This window comes from Ascaphus truei, unplaced genomic scaffold (genome assembly GCF_040206685.1).
Source record: "Ascaphus truei isolate aAscTru1 unplaced genomic scaffold, aAscTru1.hap1 HAP1_SCAFFOLD_2625, whole genome shotgun sequence".
NCBI classification, from domain to species: Eukaryota; Metazoa; Chordata; class Amphibia; order Anura; family Ascaphidae; genus Ascaphus; species Ascaphus truei.
The window spans coordinates 1-23,653 of NW_027455563.1; the positions used below are offsets into that span (position 1 = coordinate 1).

Below are 23,653 nucleotides of genomic sequence, written 5' to 3' on the forward strand. Positions count from 1 at the left end.
AAACTGGGACCCTCCAAAAACCAGCGCAGGTCCCGGGAGAAAGAGTCTGCCTGATACCTGTGAGAAGAGAGATACTCAGGATCATTATACAGTGCTGCGTGATCATTATCATTATATAGATACTCTGCATCATCATACAGTGTGGCGTGTTCATTATTAGTGTATAGATATTGTGATGCCTCCGTCACGTTACGGGGTCTTGTGTGCAGGAAACTATATTTCGTTGTATGGGGTTTTATTTACAGGGGACAAACAAAACAACCAGAGGCCTACTGTCCCTTTAATAAAACAAAGCATAAAAATAACACCTACTCCTCTTAGGAGACTGTCTACACATCCCAGCCCAAAACCCACAGTCCTGTTTACAGATATACTATATGACAATATCAAAGTCCTTGTCTGTTTTGTTGGGGACTCGGGCCCCAAGAGAGTCCTGGAAATCCGTCTGTGGATCCAATCACCTGGACAGGACAGGACTGCTTCAACAGCAGCCTCACTTCCTTCACTCTTCTGCGGCTTGTTCTTCCTGGGTGTGTAACCCAGGCAGTCCCAGCAGGCCCTGCGACCAGCGTCCAGCAGGCCTGGGGGACTGTGCCTACCAGCTTCCTCCTGGCTGGGGAAAAAGGTCTCTCCCGCCCCGTCTCTGGGGGAAACAATCTCAATGTGTGCAGGCCACTTCCTGCCGTTTAACTCCCTGTTGATATAGGAGCCTACACTGCCAGCTCTCTTCGTGTTACTCAGTGTTATTATAATACTCAGGATCACTATACAGTGCAGCGTGCATATTATATAAACTTAGTATCACTATACAGTATACCTGTCCGGTTTGGGGAAGATGAAGTCATTTTCCGGTTTGCGGATGAAATACTCGTCCGCATGACGCGATGATGTCACGGTTTGGGCGGGACGAGGGGGCGGAGCCACTGGGAGGGGGGGCTCAGGTTTGGGTCTTCGAATTCGCAGGTAACGAGGGAGGTGGAGAATAAATATCTGAAAGGGGGAGAGAAACAGACGGATAGATAGACAGACAGACAGACATAGACAGGAATAGACAGGCAGGCGGGACAGATGGATAGATTAGACATATAGACAGACAGACGCAGATAGATACACACATGGACAGACAGACACACAGACGGCTAGGTATATAGATAGGTAGATAGAAGGATGGATGGACATATAGATAGGTAGATAGATCAATGGATGGACGGATAGATAGAATGAATGGATAGATGGGTGTGTGGATAGATGATGGATGGATGGTTAGATAGAAGATAGATAGATGGGTAGATGGATAGATAGATGGTAGATATATGGGTAGATAGATAAATGGACGGATAGATGATAGATAGATAGATAGATAGATAGATAGATAGATAGATAGATAGATAGATAGATGGATGGATTGACGGATAGATGATAGATAGATAGATAGATGGATGGATGAAAAGATGGATGAATAGATGATGGATGGATGGACGGATAGATGATAGATGAATGGATAGAAAGATGATAGATGGATGGATGGATGGACGGATAGGTACCTGGCGCACCCACGGGGGCATGAGATGAGTATTTGGGGAGCGATGATGGAGATTGAGGACGACAACGCTCAGGATGACAGAGAAGGTGACGAGTGTCATAGTGAACACGAGGTAATTAACGATGATGGGGACGGCTAACGAGGTCTCAGGGACCTTATCCGCCAGAAGCAGGAGGAAGACAGTGAGAGTGAGGAGAGCAAAGATAGACAGGGTCATCTTCTCACCTGAGAGAGGGAGGAAGAGATAAGGAGGGGAGTGAGTGGGAGGGAGAGAAAGAGAGGTAGGGGAAGAAGAGAGAGGGAGTGAGAGAGGGAGTGGGAGGGAATTGAAGGGAGAGTGAGTGGGAGGGGAAGAAGAGAGAGGGCAGGGAGTGAGAGCAAAAGAGTGGAAAAGGAGTGAGAGGAAGTTGAGAGAGAGGATGGGGAGTGGGGGAGAGAGAGGAAGGGGAGTGAGAGAGGGGAAAGAGAGAGAGGAAGGGGAGAGAGACAAGTGAGAGAAGGGGAGAGAGAGGAAGGGGGAGAGGAAGGAGAGTGAGAAAGGGGAAGGAGAGAGACAGAGTGAGAGAGGGGGGAGAGAGAGAAGTGAGCAAGGGGGAGAAATAGAGAAGTGAGAGAGAGGAAGGGGAGTGAGAGGGAGAGAGAGAGGAAGGGGAGTGAGATAGGGGAAGGAGAGATAGAAAGGGGGAGATAGAGGAAGGGGAGAGAAGTGAGAGGGGGAGATAGAGGAAGGGGAGAGATGTGAGAGAGAGAGGGAGGGGGGAGAGAGAGAAGGGAGAGAAAGGAAAGGAGGGAGAGAGAGAGAGGAAGGGGAGAGAGAGAGGAAGGGGAGAGGAAGTGAGAGAGGAGGGGAGAGAGAGAGGTGAGAGTGAGGAAGGGGAGAGAGGAAGGGGAGAGGAAGTGAGAGAGGAGGGGAGAGAGAGGTGAGAGTGGGGGAGAGAGGAGGGGAGAGAGAGGTGAGAGTGGGGGAGAGAGAGGAAGTGAGAGAGTGGGGGAGAGAGGGAGAGGAGGGGAGAGAGAGGTGAGAGTGGGGCAGGGAGAGGAGGGGAGAGAGAGGTGAGAGTGGGGCAGGGAGAGGAGGGGAGAGAGAGGTGAGAGTGGGGCAGAGAGAGGAAGGGGGAAAACAGGGACTTCCCGTTACAAGTATAACACGGGTATACACAGAGGGTTAGGGCTGGGCCCAAGAGCTGGCACTCCGTGCTGACCTGCGTCCGGGGGGAGGTAGAAGACGAATATGGCCAGGATGGTAATTAATATGCAGGGGACGACGATGTTAACGATGTAGAAGAGCGGCTTGCGGCGAATGACCAGGTAGAAGGTGATGTCCTCGTAGGAAGGGTCGTTCGGGAGCGTGTTCTTACGGGACGAGCGGTGACGGATCTCCCACTGCCCGTTCTCTGCCGGGAGATCAATACCCTATCAATACCCTATCAATACCCTACCAATACCCTATCAATATCCTATCAATACCCTATCAATACCCTATCAATATCCTATCAATACCCTACCAATACCCTACCAATACCCTATCAATACCCTATCAATATCCTATCAATACCCTATCAATATCCTATCAATACCCTATCAATATCCTCTCAGTATATAAGGTAATGGGGTGCATGGGGAATAGTATATAAGGTAATGGGGCGCATGGGGAATAGTATATAAGATAATGGGGTGCATGGGGAATAGTATATAAGGTAATGGGGCGCATGGGGAATAGTATATAAGGTAATGGGGCGCATGGGGAATAGTATATAAGGTAATGGGGCGCATAGGGAATAGTATATAAGGTAATGGGGCGCATGGGGAATAGTATATAAGATAATGGGGCGCATGGGGAATAGTATATAAGATAATGGGGCGCATGGGGAATAGTATATAAGATAATGGGGCGCATGGGGAATAGTATATAAGATAATGGGGCGCATGGGGAATAGTATATAAGGTAATGGGGCGCATGGGGAATAGTATATAAGGTAATGGGGAGCATGGGGAATATTATATAAGGTAATGGGGCGCATGGGGAATAGTATATAAGATAATGGGGCGCATAGAATAGTATATAAGGTAATAAGGCGCATGGGGAATAGTATATAAGATAATGGGGCGCATAGAATAGTATATAAGGTAATGGGAGGCATGGGGAATAGTATATAAGATAATGGGGCGCATGGGGAATAGTATATAAGATAATGGGGCGCATGGGGAATAGTATATAAGGTAATGGGGCGCATGGGGAATAGTATATAAGGTAATGGGGCGCATGGGGAATAGTATATAAGGTAATGGGGAGCATGGGGAATAGTATATAAGGTAATGGGGCGCATGGGGAATAGTATATAAGGTAATGGGGCGCATGGGGAATAGTATATAAGGTAATGGGGCGCATGGGGAATAGTATATAAGGTAATGGGGCGCATGGGGAATAGTATATAAAGTAATGGGGCACATGGGGAATAGTATATAAGGTAATGGGGCGCATGGGGAATAGTATATAAGGTAATGGGGCGCATGGGGAATAGTATATAAGGTAATGGGGCGCATGGGGAATAGTATATAAGGTAATGGGGCGCATGGGGAATAGTATATAAGGTAATGGGGCGCATGGGGAATAGTATATAAGATAATGGGGCGCATGGGGAATAGTATATAAGGTAATGGGGCGCATGGGGAATAGTATATAAGGTAATGGGGCGCATGGGGAATAGTATATAAGGTAATGGGGCGCATGGGGAATAGTATATAAGATAATGGGGCGCATGGGGAATAGTATATAAGATAATGGGGCGCATGGGGAATAGTATATAAGGTAATGGGGCGCATGGGAATAGTATATAAGGTAATGGGGAGCATGGGGAATAGTATATAAGGTAATGGGGCGCATGGGGAATAGTATATAAGGTAATGGGGCGCATGGGGAATAGTATATAAGGTAATGGGGCGCATGGGGAATAGTATATAAGGTAATGGGGCGCATGGGGAATAGTATATAAGGTAATGGGGCGCATGGGGAATAGTATATAAGGTAATGGGGCGCATGGGGAATAGTATATAAAGTAATGGGGCGCATGGGGAATAGTATATAAGGTAATGGGGCGCATGGGGAATAGTATATAAGGTAATGGGGCGCATGGGGAATAGTATATAAGGTAATGGGGCGCATGGGGAATAGTATATAAGGTAATGGGGCGCATGGGGAATAGCATATAAGGTAATGGGGCGCATGGGGAATAGTATATAAGATAATGGGGCGCATGGGGAATAGCATATAAGGTAATGGGGCGCATGGGGAATAGTATATAAGGTAATGGGGCGCATGGGGAATAGTATATAAGGTAATGGGGCGCATGGGGAATAGTATATAAGATAATGGGGCGCATGGGGAATAGTATATAAGGTAATGGGGCGCATGGGGAATAGTATATAAGGTAATGGGGCGCATGGGGAATAGTATATAAGGTAATGGGGCGCATGGGGAATAGTATATAAGGTAATGGGGCGCATGGGGAATAGTATATAAGGTAATGGGGCGCATGGGGAATAGTATATAAGGTAATGGGGCGCATGGGGAATAGTATATAAGATAATGGGCGCATGGGGAATAGTATATAAGGTAATGGGGAGCATGGGGAATAGTTTATAAGGTAATGGGGTGCATGGGGAATAGTATATAAGGTAATGGGGTGCATGGGGAATAGTATATAAGATAATGGGCGCATGGGGAATAGTATATAAGGTAATGGGCGCATGGGGAATGGGAGGAGACATATACAACAACTGAAAAAGGGTCATTTAGTTTAACCCTTTGGCCAATGCATTGTAAGCCTGCGAGCCAATGAATTTACTGACCAGTGGGTTTACTGACCAATGGGCTTACTGACCAATGAGCTTACTGACCAATGAGCTTACTGACCAATGGGTTTACTGACCAATGGGTTTACTGACCAATGGGCTTAGTGATCAATGGGCTTACTGATCAATGAGCTTACTGACCAATGGGTTTACTGACCAATGGGCTTACTGACCAATGGCTTACTGACCAAAGGGTTTACTGACCAATGGGCTTACTGACCAATGAGTTTACTGACCAATGGCCTTACTGACCGATGGGCTTACTGACCGATGGGCTTACTGACCGATGGGCTTACTGACCGATGGGCTTACTGACCGATGGGCTTACTGACCGATGGGCTTACTTACTGATGGGTTTACTGACCGATGGGCTTACTGACCGATGGGCTTACTGACCGATGGGCTTACTGACCAGTGGACTTACTGACCAATGGGCTTACTGACCGATGGGCTTACTGACCGATGGGTTTACTGACCAATACAGTAGTGATTTGAATTATGGACAGAAATACCCCATGGCAAACTGCCCCATCCCATAAACCCCCTCCCTCCCCCCACACCCTTGCAGGTGCCCCTCACTCACCCTCGAAGGTGTTCTGGAAGATGACCACCTGCGTCACCTCCTGCCCCCTGGCGTCCCGCGCGTGGAGCAGCGTCAGCTCCTCCGACCCGTACGTGTTGGACCGGAACACCATAGTACAGTTCTGCCAGTCAAAGGGGAAGTACTTCACCTGGGGGGGGGAGGGGGGACACCGCTAGGACTATACAGAGACTGGCACCTCTAGGACTGGTACAGGGAATACAGAGCCTGGGACTGGTACAGGGGAGACAGAGACGGGCACCTCTAGGACTGGCACAGAGGGATACAGGGCCTGGCACCTCTAGGTCTGGTACAGGGGGATACAGAGCCTGGCACCTCTAGGACTGGCAACAGGAACACAGAGCCTATTACCTCTAGGACTGACACAGGGGGATGCAGAGCCTGACACCTCTAGGGCTGGCACAGGGGGATGCAGAGCCTGGCACCTCTAGGACTAGCACAGGGGGTGCAGAGCCTGACACCTCTAGGACTGGCACAGGGGGTGCAGAGCCTGACACCTCTAGGGCTGGCACAGGGGGATGCAGAGCCTGGCACCTCTAGGACTAGCACAGGGGGTGCATAGCCTGGCACCTCTAGGACTGGCACAGGGGGGTGCAGAGACTGGGACCTCTGGGACTGGCACAGGGGGGTGCAGAGCCTGACACCTCTAGGGCTGGCACAGGGGGTGCAGAGCCTGGCACCTCTAGGACTAGCACAGGGGGTGCAGAGCCTGGCACCTCTATGACTGGCACAGGGGGTGCAGAGCCTGACACCTCTAGGGCTGGCACAGGGGGATGCAGAGCCTGGCACCTCTAGGACTAGCACAGGGGGTGCATAGCCTGGCACCTCTAGGACTGGCACAGGGGGGTGCAGAGACTGGGACCTCTGGGACTGGCACAGGGGGGTGCAGAGCCTGACACCTCTAGGGCTGGCACAGGGGGTGCAGAGCCTGGCACCTCTAGGACTAGCACAGGGGGTGCAGAGCCTGGCACCTCTATGACTGGCACAGGGGGTGCAGAGCCTGGCACCTCTAGGACTGGAACAGGGGGTGCAGAGCCTGGCACCTCTAGGACTGGCACAGGGGGGTGCAGAGCCTGGCACCTCTAGGACTGGCACAGGGGGGTGCAGAGCCTGGCACCTCTAGGACTGGCACAGGAGGGTGCAGAGCCTGGCACCTCTAGGACTGGCACAGGGGGATGCAGAGCCTGGCACCTCTAGGACTGGCACAGGGGGGTGCAGAGCCTGGCACCTCTAGGACTGGCACAGGGGGTGCAGAGCCTGGCACCTCTAGGACTGGCACGGGGTGCAGAGCCTGGCACCTCTAGGACTGGCACAGGGGGATGCAGAGCCTGGCACCTCTAGGACTGGCACAGGGGGGTGCAGAGCCTGGCACCTCTAGGACTGGCACAGGGGGTGCAGAGCGGGCACCTCTAGGACTAGCACAGGGGGTGCAGAGCCTGGCACCTCTAGGACTGGCACACACCTCGATGCTGCAGCTGCTGCGGTACAGGGCGGGCGGGATCCAGGTGACTTTTCCCTGAGATGTGACAAGTACCTCAACCGGTAACGCAACGTCAAAGTTACCGTCATTACTGCGAGAGGGGGGGAGGAGGGAGAGGGGGAGAGGGAGGGTGAGAGGGGTGCAGGAGGACGTGAGGGCAATGGAGGAGGTAAGAGTGAGGGGGGAGAGAGGAGGGGTGGAATGAGTTGGAGGGAAAGAGAGAGAGGGAGAGGTGAGAGAGAGGGAGAGAGAGGGGGGGGGGAGAGGGAGAGAGAGGGGGAGAGAGCAGGGGGGGAGAAAGACGGGGAGAATTAGTGCAAGAGACAAACAAATAAAAAGACGGGGGAGAGAGAGAATGTACTGTATGTGTTTGTCTCTTGTACTAACGCTCCCTCCTGTCTCTCCCCCCTTACCCCTCCCTCTCTCTTCCCCCCCCTCATCCTCACTCACTCTTCCTCTCCCCCCCCCACCCCCCCTCTCCCTCTCCCCATCACTCACTTGTTCATCAGGACGATATCTGGCTTCCAGATGTCATCGGACGCGATGCGCAGAGACTCAATACCACCATGTTGTGCGGGATTCCATGAGAGGCGATAATCCCTCCACTCCTGGGGGGAGAGAGGGGGCAGAGAGAGAAGATGGAGAGGGGGGGGAAAGAGAGGAGGGAAGAAAGAGAGAGAAGAGGGGGGGGGAGAGGGAGAGAGAGAGAGAAGGGAGGGGGGGAGAAAAAGAGAGGAGGGAAGAGAGAGAGTCAGGGGAAGAGAGAGAGAGAGAGAAAAGGGAGAGGGGGGGGAGAAAAGGAGAGGAGGGAAGAGAGAGAGAAGAGGGGGGGGGGGAGAGAGAGAGAAGGGAGGGGGGGGAGAAAAAGAGAGGAGGGAAGAGAGAGAGAGTCAGGGGAAGGGAGAGAGAGAGAGAAAAGGGAGAGATGGGGAGGAGAGGGAGAGAGATACATAGAGAGGGAAATGATTAAAGGGGGTGGAGGGGGAGAGAGGGGACTGCCCCTTATATAATGGGATATGGAACGAGGACACCCTATAAGAGACATACCATATCCATATACACTTTCGTGGTGAGTTCCTCATTTTTTTCATTCTTAAATGGAGGAGGGGGGAGACAGAGGAGGAGAGGGAGAGTGGGGAGGGGGGAGAGGGAGAGTGGGAGAGAAAGAGGAGAGAGAGGAGGAGAGGGAGACGGAGGGAGAGGGAGGGACGGGGGGAGAGAGAGGAGAGAGATTAAAGACAGCCCAGACCAATTGGGAAATGGTTATATGACCCTTGACCCGAGGAGCCATGAGTGACAGGTGGGGAGATAGAGGGAGGCGGAGGGGTATTTAAGGGGCATCAGCCTGTGACCCACCAGAGTCTCCCCAGGTTAAGTCTTCCCCAACAAGGCTTACGCCCGCCGCCCCCTTTAGTATCAGTGTATGACGATGTATATAACCTGTTATAGATATAGCCGGTATATATATATATAGTCTATGTGCTGGAGTAGTGCAGCTCGTGCGCTTTCCAGCGTGCAGGGGGTTAAATTCCTCTGTGGGAGCTCGCTTCACCTGAAACAAATGAAGCAGGTGGGACTCCTGCATCACCAGGGAGTTAAACGGCAGGAGGTGGCCTGCACACAGTGAGATCGTTTCCCCCAGAGACGGGGCGGGAGAGACCCTTTTTCCCCAGCCAGGAGGAAGCTGGTAGGCACAGTCCCCCAGGCCTGCTGGACGCTGGTCGCAGGGCCTGCTGGGACTGCCTGGGTTACACACCCAGGAAGAACAAGCCGCAGAAGAGTGAAGGACGTGAGGCTGCTGTGGAAGCAGTCCTGTCCTGTCCAGGTGATTGGATCCACAGACGGATTTCCTGGACTCTCTTGGGGCCCGAGTCCCCAACAAAACAGATAAGGACAATCAGAGAGGGAGCTGCGGTGTAGTCAGTCTCCTAAGAGGAGTAGGTGTTATTTTTATGCTTTGTTTTATTAAAGGGACAGTAGGCCTCTGGTTGTTTTGTTTATCCCCTGTAAATAAAACCCTGTACAATGAAATATAGAGTTTCCTGCCTTGAATATGGGACACAAGACCCCGCAACGTGACGGAGGCATCACAATATATATATATATATATATATATATATATATATATATATATATATATATTTATACACGAGGTGATGGTAAAGGTTTGCGGGTGTAATATTAGTTGGTCGGGGACGGGTCAGTATTGCCCAGGTGGTGAAATGGGGAGGTGTGTGAGGGGCCGCACAGGGGTCGCCCCTGGGTCACGGCCTAAGGGTGTGACACGTAGATGGACACCAGGTGTTGCGAACCACGACGGCCCGCTGGGTCAGGTCACGGCGGTGGCACTGATCATGGGTCAGGTCGTGGCGGGGGGCATGGGTAATAGGTCAGGCCACGGCAGTGTCATGGGTCAGGTGACTGTGGGGGCATGGGTCAAGCCATGGCGGTGGCGTGGGTCGTGGGTGAGGTCACAGCGGTGGTATGGGATGTGTCCTGGGTCAGGTCACGGTGGTGTGGGTAATGTCCCAGGTCATGGTGTTGGCGTGGGTCGTGGGTCTTGGGTCAGGTCACAGCGGTGGTATGGGACGTGTCCTGGGTCAGGTCACGGGGGTGTGAGTAATGTCCCAGGTCATGGTGTTGGCGTGGGTCATGGGTCTTGGGTCAGGTCACAGCGGTGGTATGGGACGTGTCCTGGGTCAGGTCACGGTGGTGTGGGTAATGTCCCAGGTCATGGTGTTGGCGTGGGTCTTGGGTGAGGTCACAGCGTTGGTATGGGACGTGTCCTGGGTCAGGTCACGGTGGTGTGGGCAATGTCCCAGGTCATGGTGTTGGCGTGGGTCTTGGGTCAGGTCACAGCGGTGGTATGGGACGTGTCCTGGGTCAGGTCACGGTGGTGTGGGTAATGTCCCAGGTCATGGTGTTGGCGTGGGTCGTGGGTCTTGGGTCAGGTCACAGCGGTGGTATGGGACGTGTCCTGGGTCAGGTCACGGTGGTGTGGGTAATGTCCCAGGTCATGGGGTTGGCGTGGGTCTTGGGTCAGGTCACAGCGGTGGTATGGGACGTGTCCTGGGTCAGGTCACGGTGGTGTGGGTAATGTCCCAGGTCATGGTGTTGGCGTGGGTCTTGGGTCAGGTCACAGCGGTGGTATGGGACGTGTCCTGGGTCAGGTCACGGTGGTGTGGGTATCGTCCCAGGTCATGGGGTTGGCGTGGGTCTTGGGTCAGGTCACAGCGTTGGTATGGGACGTGTCCTGGGTCAGGTCACGGTGGTGTGGGTAATGTCCCAGGTCATGGTGTTGGCGTGGGTCATGGGTCTTGGGTCAGGTCACAGCGGTGGTATTGGACGTGTCCTGGGTCAGGTCACGGTGGTGTGGGTAATGTCCCAGGTCATGGTGTTGGCGTGGGTCGTGGCTGTGGCCAGTTGCACCCAACATAGAGATCTGCATTTATTTCGATGGGAAACGGAATGGCGGACGCTGAGGGTTCAAAGGTCATGAATAAGAGCAGAGCAATGCATTGTGGTCCCGAGCTCTCTCGGGCATGGGATGTGCCGTGCATGCTGGTCTTTGTAGTGGACCCCTGCCCTTACCAGGCTGATGAGCTGTGCCAGTGTCATCCCCACGTGCACGGCCACCTTCTCCTCCGGGGTCTTTGTGGGACGGACGTTGGCGTGGTAATTCTGGAACAGCTTGTCCCGCAGGTCCCCCTCAATCTGAGCAGATACCACGCCTGGGAGGGGACATCGGGGACATGTCACCTCACTGTCCCCTCTCTGTCCCCTCTCTCACATCTGTCACCTCTCTGTCCCCTCTCTCACATCTGTCACCTCTCTGTCCCCTCTCTCACATCTGTCACCTCACTGTCCCCTCTCTCACATCTGTCACCTCACTGTCCCCTCTCTCACATCCGTCACCTCACTGTCCCCCTCTCTCACATCTCTCACCTCACTGTCCCCTCTCTCACATCTGTCACCTCACTGTCCCCTCTCTCACATCTGTCACCTCACTGTCCCCTCTCTCACATCTGTCACCTCACTGCCCCCTCTCTCCCATCTGTCACCTCACTGTCCCCCTCTCTCCCATCTGTCACCTCACTGTCCCCTCTCACATCTGTCACCTCACTGTCCCCTCTCACATCTGTCACATCACTGTCCCCTCTCTGTCACCTCACTGTCCCCTCTCTCACATCTGTCACCTCACTGTCCCCTCTCTCACCTCACTGTCCCCTCTCTCACATCTGTCACCTCACTGTCCCCTCTCTCAGCTCACTGTCCCCCTCTCTCACATCTGTCACCTCACTGTCCCCCTCTCTCACATCTGTCACTTCACTGTCCCCTCTCTCACATCTGTCACCTCACTGTCCCCTCTCTCACATCTGTCACCTCACTGTCCCCTCTCTCACCTCACTGTCCCCTCTCTCACATCTGTCACCTCACTGTCCCCCTCTCTCACATCTGTCACCTCACTGTCCCCTCTCTCACATCTGTCACCTCACTGTCCCCCTCTCTCACATCTGTCACCTCACTGTCCCCCTCTCTCACATCTGTCACCTCACTGTCCCCTCTCTCACATCTGTCACCTCACTGTCCCCTCTCTGTCCCCTCTCTCACCTCACTGTCCCCTCTCTCACATCTGTCACCTCACTGTCCCCTCTCTCACATCTGTCACCTCACTGTCCCCCTCTTTCACATCTGTCACCTCACTGTCCCCTCTCTCACATCTGTCACCTCACTGTCCCCTCTCTCACATCTGTCACCTCACCGTCCCCCTCTCTCACATCTGTCACCTCACTGTCCCCCTCTCTCACATCTCTGTCACCTCACTGTCCCCTCTCTCACATCTGTCACCTCACTGTCCCCTCTCTCACATCTGTCACCTCACTGTCCCCTCTCTCACATCTGTCACCTCACTGTCCCCTCTCTCACATCTGTCACCTCACTGTCCCCTCTTTCACATCTGTCACCTCACTGTCCCCCTCTCTCCCATCTGTCACCTCACTGTCCCCCTTCTCACATCTCTGTCACCTCACTGTCCCCTCTCTCACATCTGTCACCTCACTGTCCCTCTCTCTCACATCTGTCACCTCACTGTCCCCTCTCTCACATCTGTCACCTCACTGTCCCCTCTCTCACATCTGTCACCTCACTGTCCCCCTCTTTCACATCTGTCACCTCACTGTCCCCTCTCTCACATCTGTCACCTCACTGTCCCCCTCTCTCACATCTGTCACCTCACTGTCCCCCTCTCTCACATCTCTGTCACCTCACTGTCCCCCTCTCTCACATCTCTCACCTCACTGTCCCCTCTCTCACATCTGTCACCTCACTGTCCCCTCTCTCACATCTGTCACCTCACTGTCCCCTCTCTCACATCTGTCACCTCACTGTCCCCCTCTCTCACATCTGTCACCTCACTGTCCCCTCTTTCACATCTGTCACCTCACTGTCCCCCTCTCTCACATCTGTCACCTCACTGTCCCCCTCTCTCACATCTCTGTCACCTCACTGTCCCCCTCTCTCACATCTCTCACCTCACTGTCCCCTCTCTCACATCTGTCACCTCACTGTCCCCTCTCTCACATCTGTCACCTCACTGTCCCCCTTCTCACATCTCTGTCACCTCACTGTCCCCTCTCTCACATCTGTCACCTCACTGTCCCCCTCTCTCACATCTGTCACCTCACTGTCCCCTCTCTCACATCCGTCACCTCACTGTCCTCTCTCTCACATCTGTCACCTCACTGTCCTCTCTCTCACATCTGTCACCTCACTGTCCCCTCTCTCACATCTGTCACCTCACTGTCCCCTCTCTCACATCTGTCACCTCACTGTCCCTCTCTCTCACATCTGTCACCTCACTGTCCCCTCTTTCACATCTGTCACCTCACTGTCCCCCTCTCTCACATCTGTCACCTCACTGTCCCCCTCTCTCACATCTCTGTCACCTCACTGTCCCCCTCTCTCACATCTCTCACCTCACTGTCCCCTCTCTCACATCTGTCACCTCACTGTCCCCTCTCTCACATCTGTCACCTCACTGTCCCCTCTCTCACATCTGTCACCTCACTGTCCCCCTCTCTCACATCTGTCACCTCACTGTCCCCCTCTCTCACATCTCTGTCACCTCACTGTCCCCTCTCTCACATCTGTCACCTCACTGTCCCCTCTCTCACATCTGTCACCTCACTGTCCCCTCTCTCACATCTGTCACCTCACTGTCCCCTCTCTCACATCTGTCACCTCACTGTCCCCTCTCTCACATCTGTCACCTCACTGTCCCCTCTTTCACATCTGTCACCTCACTGTCCCCTCTCTCACATCTGTCACCTCACTGTCCCCTCTCTCACATCTCTCACCTCACTGTCCCCCTCTCTCACATCTGTCACCTCACTGTCCCCCTCTCTCACATCTGTCACCTCACTGTCCCCTCTCTCACATCTGTCACCTCACTGTCCTCTCTCACATCTGTCACCTCACTGTCCCCTCTCTCACATCTGTCACCTCACTGTCCTCTCTCACATCTGTCACCTCACTGTCCCCTCTCTCACATCTGTCACCTCACTGTCCCCCTCTCTCACATCTGTCACCTCACTGTCCCCCTCTTTCACATCTGTCACCTCACTGTCCCCTCTCTCACATCTGTCACCTCACTGTCCCCTCTCTCACATCTCTCACCTCACTGTCCCCCTCTCTCACATCTGTCACCTCACTGTCCCCCTCTCTCACATCTGTCACCTCACTGTCCCCTCTCTCACATCTGTCACCTCACTGTCCTCTCTCACATCTGTCACCTCACTGTCCCCTCTCTCACATCTGTCACCTCACTGTCCTCTCTCACATCTGTCACCTCACTGTCCCCTCTCTCACATCTGTCACCTCACTGTCCCCCTCTCTCACATCTGTCACCTCACTGTCCCCCTCTTTCACATCTGTCACCTCACTGTCCCCTCTCTCACATCTGTCACCTCACTGTCCCCCTCTCTCACATCTGTCACCTCACTGTCCCCTCTCTCACATCTGTCACCTCACTGTCCCCTCTCTCACATCTGTCACCTCACCGTCCCCCTCTCTCACATCTGTCACCTCACTGTCCCCTCTTTCACATCTGTCACCTCACTGTCCCCCTCTCTCCCATCTGTCACCTCACTGTCCCCCTTCTCACATCTCTGTCACCTCACTGTCCCCTCTCTCACATCTGTCACCTCACTGTCCCTCTCTCTCACATCTGTCACCTCACTGTCCCCTCTCTCACATCTGTCACCTCACTGTCCCCCTCTTTCACATCTGTCACCTCTCTGTCCCCTCTCTCACATCTGTCACCTCACTGTCCCCTCTCTCACATCCGTCACCTCACTGTCCCCCTCTCTCACATCTCTCACCTCACTGTCCCCTCTCTCACATCTGTCACCTCACTGTCCCCTCTCTCACATCTGTCACCTCACTGTCCCCTCTCTCACATCTGTCACCTCACTGCCCCCTCTCTCCCATCTGTCACCTCACTGTCCCCCTCTCTCCCATCTGTCACCTCACTGTCCCCTCTCACATCTGTCACCTCACTGTCCCCTCTCACATCTGTCACATCACTGTCCCCTCTCTGTCACCTCACTGTCCCCTCTCTCACATCTGTCACCTCACTGTCCCCTCTCTCACCTCACTGTCCCCTCTCTCACATCTGTCACCTCACTGTCCCCTCTCTCACCTCACTGTCCCCCTCTCTCACATCTGTCACCTCACTGTCCCCCTCTCTCACATCTGTCACTTCACTGTCCCCTCTCTCACATCTGTCACCTCACTGTCCCCTCTCTCACATCTGTCACCTCACTGTCCCCTCTCTCACCTCACTGTCACCTCACTGTCCCCCTCTCTCACATCTGTCACCTCACTGTCCCCTCTCTCACATCTGTCACCTCACTGTCCCCCTCTCTCACATCTGTCACCTCACTGTCCCCCTCTCTCACATCTGTCACCTCACTGTCCCCTCTCTCACATCTGTCACCTCACTGTCCCCTCTCTGTCCCCTCTCTCACCTCACTGTCCCCTCTCTCACATCTGTCACCTCACTGTCCCCTCTCTCACATCTGTCACCTCACTGTCCCCCTCTTTCACATCTGTCACCTCACTGTCCCCTCTCTCACATCTGTCACCTCACTGTCCCCCTCTCTCACATCTCTGTCACCTCACTGTCCCCCTCTCTCACATCTCTCACCTCACTGTCCCCTCTCTCACATCTGTCACCTCACTGTCCCCTCTCTCACATCTGTCACCTCACTGTCCCCTCTCTCACATCTGTCACCTCACTGTCCCCTCTTTCACATCTGTCACCTCACTGTCCCCCTCTCTCCCATCTGTCACCTCACTGTCCCCCTTCTCACATCTCTGTCACCTCACTGTCCCCTCTCTCACATCTGTCACCTCACTGTCCCTCTCTCTCACATCTGTCACCTCACTGTCCCCTCTCTCACATCTGTCACCTCACTGTCCCCTCTCTCACATCTGTCACCTCACTGTCCCCCTCTTTCACATCTGTCACCTCACTGTCCCCTCTCTCACATCTGTCACCTCACTGTCCCCCTCTCTCACATCTGTCACCTCACTGTCCCCCTCTCTCACATCTCTGTCACCTCACTGTCCCCCTCTCTCACATCTCTCACCTCACTGTCCCCTCTCTCACATCTGTCACCTCACTGTCCCCTCTCTCACATCTGTCACCTCACTGTCCCCTCTCTCACATCTCTGTCACCTCACTGTCCCCCTCTCTCACATCTCTCACCTCACTGTCCCCCTCTCTCACATCTGTCACCTCACTGTCCCCCTCTCTCACATCTGTCACCTCACTGTCCCCCTCTCTCACATCTCTGTCACCTCACTGTCCCCCTCTCTCACATCTCTCACCTCACTGTCCCCTCTCTCACATCTGTCACCTCACTGTCCCCCTCTCTCACATCTGTCACCTCACTGTCCCCTCTTTCACATCTGTCACCTCACTGTCCCCCTCTCTCACATCTGTCACCTCACTGTCCCCCTCTCTCACATCTCTGTCACCTCACTGTCCCCCTCTCTCACATCTCTCACCTCACTGTCCCCCTCTCTCACATCTGTCACCTCACTGTCCCCCTCTCTCACATCTGTCACCTCACTGTCCCCTCTCTCACATCTGTCACCTCACTGTCCCCTCTTTCACATCTGTCACCTCACTGTCCCCCTCTCTCACATCTGTCACCTCACTGTCCCCCTCTCTCACATCTCTGTCACCTCACTGTCCCCCTCTCTCACATCTCTCACCTCACTGTCCCCTCTCTCACATCTGTCACCTCACTGTCCCCTCTCTCACATCTGTCACCTCACTGTCCCCTCTCTCACATCTGTCACCTCACTGTCCCCCTCTCTCACATCTGTCACCTCACTGTCCCCCTCTCTCACATCTCTGTCACCTCACTGTCCCCTCTCTCACATCTGTCACCTCACTGTCCCCTCTCTCACATCTGTCACCTCACTGTCCCCTCTCTCACATCTGTCACCTCACTGTCCCTCTCTCACATCTGTCACCTCACTGTCCCCTCTCTCACATCTGTCACCTCACTGTCCCCTCTCTCACATCTGTCACCTCACTGTCCCCCTCTCTCACATCTGTCACCTCACTGTCCCCTCTCTCACATCTGTCACCTCACTGTCCCCTCTCTCACATCTGTCACCTCACTGTCCCCTCTCTCACATCTCTCACCTCACTGTCCCCCTCTCTCACATCTGTCACCTCACTGTCCCCCTCTCTCACATCTGTCACCTCACTGTCCCCCTCTCTCACATCTGTCACCTCACTGTCCTCTCTCACATCTGTCACCTCACTGTCCCCTCTCTCACATCTGTCACCTCACTGTCCTCTCTCACATCTGTCACCTCACTGTCCCCCTCTCTCACATCTGTCACCTCACTGTCCCCCTCTTTCACATCTGTCACCTCACTGTCCCCTCTCTCACATCTGTCACCTCACTGTCCCCCTCTCTCACATCTGTCACCTCACTGTCCCCCTCTCTCACATCTCTGTCACCTCACTGTCCCCCTCTCTCACATCTGTCACCTCACTGTCCCTCTCTCACATCTGTCACCTCACCGTCCCCCCTCTCTCACATCTGTCACCTCACTGTCCCCTCTTTCACATCTGTCACCTCACTGTCCCCCTCTCTCCCATCTGTCACCTCACTGTCCCCCTTCTCACATCTCTGTCACCTCACTGTCCCCTCTCTCACATCTGTCACCTCACTGTCCCTCTCTCTCACATCTGTCACCTCACTGTCCCCTCTCTCACATCTGTCACCTCACTGTCCCCTCTCTCTCACATCTGTCACCTCACTGTCCCCCTCTCTCACATCTGTCACCTCACTGTCCCCTCACTCACATCTGTCACCTCACTGTCCCCTCTCTCACATCTGTCACCTCACTGTCCCCTCTCTCACATCTGTCACCTCACTGTCCCCTCTTTCACATCTGTCACCTCACTGTCCCCCTCTCTCACATCTGTCACCTCACTGCCCCCTCTCTCACATCTGTCACCTCACTGTCCCTCTCTCTCACATCTGTCACCTCACTGTCCCCCTCTCTCACATCTGTCACCTCACTGTCCCCTCTCTCACATCTGTCACCTCACTGTCCCCTCTCTCACATCTGTCACCTCACTGTCCTCTCTCACATCTGTCACCTCACTGTCCTCTCTCACATCTGTCACCTCACTGTCCCCTCTCTCACATCTGTCACCTCACTGTCCCCTCTCTCCATCTGTCACCTCACTGTCCCCTCTCTCACATCTGTCACCTCACTGTCCCCTCTCTCACATTTGTCACCTCACTGTCCCCTCTCTCACATCTGTCACCTCACTGTCCCCCTCTCTCACATCTGTCACCTCACTGTCCTCTCTCACATCTGTCACCTCACTGTCCTCTCTCACATCTGTCACCCTCACTGTCCCCTCTCTCACATCTGTCACCTCACTGTCCCCTCTCTCCCATCTGTCACCTCACTGTCCCCTCTCTCACATCTGTCACCTCACTGTCCCCTCTCTCACAGCTCTGTCACCTCACTGTCCCCTCTCTGTCACCTCACTGTCCCCCTCTCTCACAGCTCTGTCACATCACTATCCCCTCTCTCACATCTGTCACCTCACTGTCCCCTCTCTCTCACAGCTCTGTCACATCACTATCCCCTCTCTCACATCTGTCACCTCACTGTCCCCTCTCTCACCTCACTGTCCCCCTCTCTCACATCTGTCACCTCACTGTCCCCTCTCTCACATCTGTCACCTCACTGTCCCCTCTCTCACATCTGTCACCTCACTGTCCCCTCTCTCACATCTGTCACCTCACTGTCCCCTCTCTCACATCTGTCACCTCACTGTCCCCTCTCTCACATCTGTCACCTCACTGTCCCCCTCTCTCACATCTGTCACCTCACTGCCCCCTCTCTCACATCTGTCACCTCACTGTCCCTCTCTCTCACATCTGTCACCTGACTGTCCCCCTCTCTCACATCTCTGTCACCCTCACTGTCCCTCTCTCTCACATCTGTCACCTCACTGTCCCCTCTCTCACATCTGTCACCTCACTGTCCCCCTCTCTCACATCTGTCACCTCGCTGTCCCCTCTCACATCTGTCACCTCACTGTCCCCCTCTCTCACATCTGTCACCTCACTGTCCCCTCTCTCACATGTGTCACCTCACTGTCCCCTCTCTCACATCTCTGTCACCTCACTCTCCCCCTCTCTCACATCTGTCACCTCACTGTCCCCCTCTCTCACATCTGTCACCTCACTGTCCCCTCTCTCACATGTGTCACCTCACTGTCCCCTCTCTCACATCTCTGTCACCTCACTCTCCCCCTCTCTCACATCTGTCACCTCACTGTCCCCCTCTCTCACATCTGTCACCTCACTGTCCCCTCTCACCCCCCCTCGCTCACCGTGTAGCAGCGCCCCCCACACAATCAGTCCCAGCGCCTCTCTCCCCTCTCCTCTCCCCCCCACCTCTCCTCTCCTCCCCCCCTCTCACCATGTAGCAGCGCGCCCCACACAATCAGTCCCAGCACCTCTCTCCCCTCTCCTCTCCCCCCCACCTCTCCTCTCTCCCCCCCTCTCACCATGTAGCAGCGCCCCCACACAATCAGTCCCAGCGCCTCTCTCCCCTCTCCTCTCCCCCCCACCTCTCCTCTCCTCCCCCCTCTCACCATGTAGCAGCGCCCCCACACAATCAGTCCCCAGCGCCCCTCTCCCCTCTCCCCTCTCCTCTCCCCCCCACCCTCTCCTCCCGCCTCTCACCATGTAGCAGCGCCCCACACAATCAGTCCCAGCGCCCCTCTCCCCTCTCCTCTCCCCCCCACCTCTCCTCTCCTCCCCCTCTCACCATGTAGCAGCGCCCCACACAATCAGTCCCAGCGCCCCTCTCCCCTCTCCTCTCCCCCCCACCTCTCCTCTCCTCCCCTCTCACCATGTAGCAGCGCCCCCACTCAATCAGTCCTTGCGCCTCTCTCCCCTCTCCTCTCCCCCCCCTCTCCTCCCCCCTCTCACCATGTAGCAGCGCCCCACACAATCAGTCCCAGCGCCCCTCTCCCCGCAGCCTCCATGTCAGCCTGTCCCCCCTTCTCCCCCCTCTCACCGTGTAGCAGCGCCCCTCTCCCAACCCCCTCTCCTCTCCCCACCCCCCACTCTCCTCTCCCCACCCCCCCCTCACCGTGTAGCAGCGCCCCCCACACGATCAGTCCCAGCGCCCCTCTCCTCTCCCCCCCCCTCTCACCATGTAGCAGGGCCCCCCACACGATAAGTCCAGCGCCCCTCTCCCCACCCTCTCCTCCCCACCCCCCACTCTCCTCTCCCCACCCCCTCTCTCCTCTCCCCACCCCCACTCTCCTCTCCCCACCCCTCTCCTCCCCCCTCTCACCGTGTAGCAGGGCCCCCCACACGATCAGTCCCAGCGCCCCCTCTCCCCGCCGCCTCCATGTCAGCCTGTCCCCCTGCGCGCACTCTCTCTCTGTGTCCCGTGTGTCACCGCAGCCGGTATTGGCCGCAGCTGCCGAACGTGTCTGTGACTGTCACCCCCCCCCCCCCCCCCCGCACCTGTCCCCCCTGTCCCGCACACGTAACCCCTTCCATGCCAGAGATATGTGTGTGTGTGTGTGTGTGTATATATATATATATAAATAAGAAAAAGAAGCGAAGATCCAGCGTAACTCTGCGACACAAAAGTAATCCGGTATGAACGCAGACCGCCTCCGGGCCCGGCGCGCACACGAGGACCGGAATAACCGCGGTATATCAGAGGTATATCTCTGTGCTGGTGATGTCACCGATAGGTGTGTATAGTGTCGTTCCGGCACACGAGGCTCCCACGGAATATTCCTCAGAATCGCACCGGGCGATGCGGCGCCGTAGTTACAGTCCGCGGAGTTATCAGCCGACGCGGCGTATCCGGTGCGCCCACAGGGGCTGTGAGGTTCCGCCGCGAGTCCTGCTCCTCGCACCGGCGCCGTCTCTCAGTGGTGACGTCAGCACGTCAAACAAGGCGTCCCGACGCGTTTCGTCATGTGTGTGACTTCCTCAGGGGCCCTATATGTGTGTGTGTGTGTGTGTGTGTGTGTGTGTGTGTGTGTGTGTACTAAGGAAAGTCGTGCGGAGACGAGAACGCCGCAGTCTGATCGCATCATGGATACCGCGCTGAGCCAGTGCCTCCCGCTCCTGCGGAAACGCGCCCGGAGACGAGAACGCCGCGATCTGATCGCATCATGGATACCGCGCTGAGCCAGTGCCTCCCGCTCCTGCGGAAACGCGCCCGGAGACGAGAACGCCGCGGTCTGATCGCATCATGGATACCGCGCTGAGCCAGTGCCTCCCGCTCCTGCGGAAACGCGCCCGGAGACGAGAACGCCGCAGTCTGATCGCATCATGGATACCGCGCTGAGCCAGTGCCTCCCGCTCCTGCGGAAACGCGCCCGGAGCCGAGAACGCCGCGATCTGATCGCATCATGGATACCGCGCTGAGCCAGTGCCTCCCGCTCCTGCGGAAACGCGCCCGGAGGACGAAAAACGCCGCGATCTGATCGCATCATGGATACCGCGCTGAGCCAGTGCCTCCCGCTCCTGCGGAAACGCGCCCGGAGACGAGAACGCCGCGATCTGATCGCATCATGGATACCGCGCTGAGCCAGTGCCTCCCGCTCCTGCGGAAACGCGCCCGGAGACGAGAACCGCCGCGATCTGATCGCATCATGGATACCGCGCTGAGCCAGTGCCTCCCGCTCCTGCGGAAACGCGCCCGGAGACGAGAACGCCGCAGTCTGATCGCATCATGGATACCGCGCTGAGCCAGTGTCTCCCGCTCCTGCGGAAACGCGCCCGGAGCCGAGAACGCCGCGATCTGATCGCATCATGGATACCGCGCTGAGCCAGTGTCTCCCGCTCCTGCGGAAACGCGCCCGGAGACGAGAACGCCGCGATCTGATCGCATCATGGATACCGCGCTGAGCCAGTGCCTCCCGCTCCTGCGGAAACGCGGCCGGAGACGAGAACGCCGCAGTCTGATCGCATCATGGATACCGCGCTGAGCCAGTGCCTCCCGCTCCTGCGGAAACGCGCCCGGAGACAAAAACGCCGCGATCTGATCGCATCATGGATACCGCGCTGAGCCAGTGCCTCCCGCTCCTGCGGAAACGCGCCCGGAGACGAGAACGCCGCAGTCTGATCGCATCATGGATACCGCGCTGAGCCAGTGCCTCCCGCTCCTGCGGAAACGCGCCCGGAGACGAGAACGCCGCGATCTGATCGCATCATGGATACCGCGCTGAGCCAGTGTCTCCCGCTCCTGCGGAAACGCGCCCGGAGACAAAAACGCCGCGATCTGATCGCATCATGGATACCGCGCTGAGCCAGTGCCTCCCGCTCCTGCGGAAACGCGCCCGGAGACGAAAACGCCGCGATCTGATCGCATCATGGATACCGCGCTGAGCCAGTGCCTCCCGCTCCTGCGGAAACGCGGCCGGAGACGAGAACGCCGCAGTCTGATCGCATCATGGATACCCGCGCTGAGCCAGTGCCTCCCGCTCCTGCGGAAACGCGCCCGGAGACGAGAACGCCGCAGTCTGATCGCATCATGGATACCGCGCTGAGCCAGTGCCTCCCGCTCCTGCGGAAACGCGCCCGGAGACAAAAACACCGCGATCTGATCGCATCATGGATACCCGCGCTGAGCCAGTGCCTCCCGCTCCTGCGGAAACGCGCCCGGAGACGAGAACGCCGCGATCTGATCGCATCATGGATACCGCGCTGAGCCAGTGTCTCCCGCTCCTGCGGAAACGCGCCCGGAGACGAAAACACCGCGATCTGATCGCATCATGGATACCGCGCTGAGCCAGTGCCTCCCGCTCCTGCGGAAACGCGGCCGGAGACGAGAACGCCCGCGATCTGATCGCATCATGGATACCGCGCTGAGCCAGTGCCTCCCGCTCCTGCGGAAAACGCGCCCGGAGACGAAAACACCGCGATCTGATCGCATCATGGATACCGCGCTGAGCCAGTGCCTCCCGCTCCTGCGGAAACGCGCCCGGAGACGAGAACGCCGCAGTCTGATCGCATCATGGATACCGCGCTGAGCCAGTGCCTCCCGCTCCTGCGGAAACGCGCCCGGAGACGAGAACGCCGCGATCTGATCGCATCATGGATACCGCGCTGAGCCAGTGCCTCCCGCTCCTGCGGAAACGCGCCCGGAGACGAGAACGCCGCAGTCTGATCGCATCATGGATACCGCGCTGAGCCAGTGCCTCCCGCTCCTGCGGAAACGCGCCCGGAGACGAAAACGCCGCAGTCTGATCGCATCATGGATACCGCGCTGAGCCAGTGCCTCCCGCTCCTGCGGAAACGCGCCCGGAGACGAGAACGCCGCAGTCTGATCGCATCATGGATACCGCGCTGAGCCAGTGCCTCCCGCTCCTGCGGAAACGCGCCCGGAGACGAGAACGCCGCAGTCTGATCGCATCATGGATACCGCGCTGAGCCAGTGCCTCCCCGCTCCTGCGGAAACGCGCCCGGAGACGAGAACGCCGCGATCTGATCGCATCATGGATACCGCGCTGACCCAGTGCCTCCCGCTCCTGCGGAAACGCGCCCGGAGACGAGAACGCCGCAGTCTGATCGCATCATGGATA

General features: G+C 56.0%; 1 protein-coding gene across 1 annotated transcript; it reads right to left on the reverse strand.

Annotated features, from left to right (window-relative positions):
- Positions 1-4: 4 nt before the first annotated feature.
- Positions 5-21,559, reverse strand: LOC142481416 (acetylcholine receptor subunit beta-like; the record flags this gene model as incomplete). The annotated part of the gene is made up of 11 exons (XM_075582856.1): positions 21,487-21,559; positions 20,398-20,487; positions 11,068-11,207; positions 8,524-8,568; positions 7,975-8,084; positions 7,459-7,567; positions 5,979-6,126; positions 2,746-2,937; positions 1,545-1,768; positions 818-990; positions 5-57 (listed from the first exon to the last, which is right to left on the reverse strand). Coding segments are annotated over exons 1-11 (1,357 nt in total), but the record flags the coding sequence as incomplete, so codon positions are not given.
- Between the last annotated feature and the right edge of the window lie 2,094 nt (positions 21,560-23,653).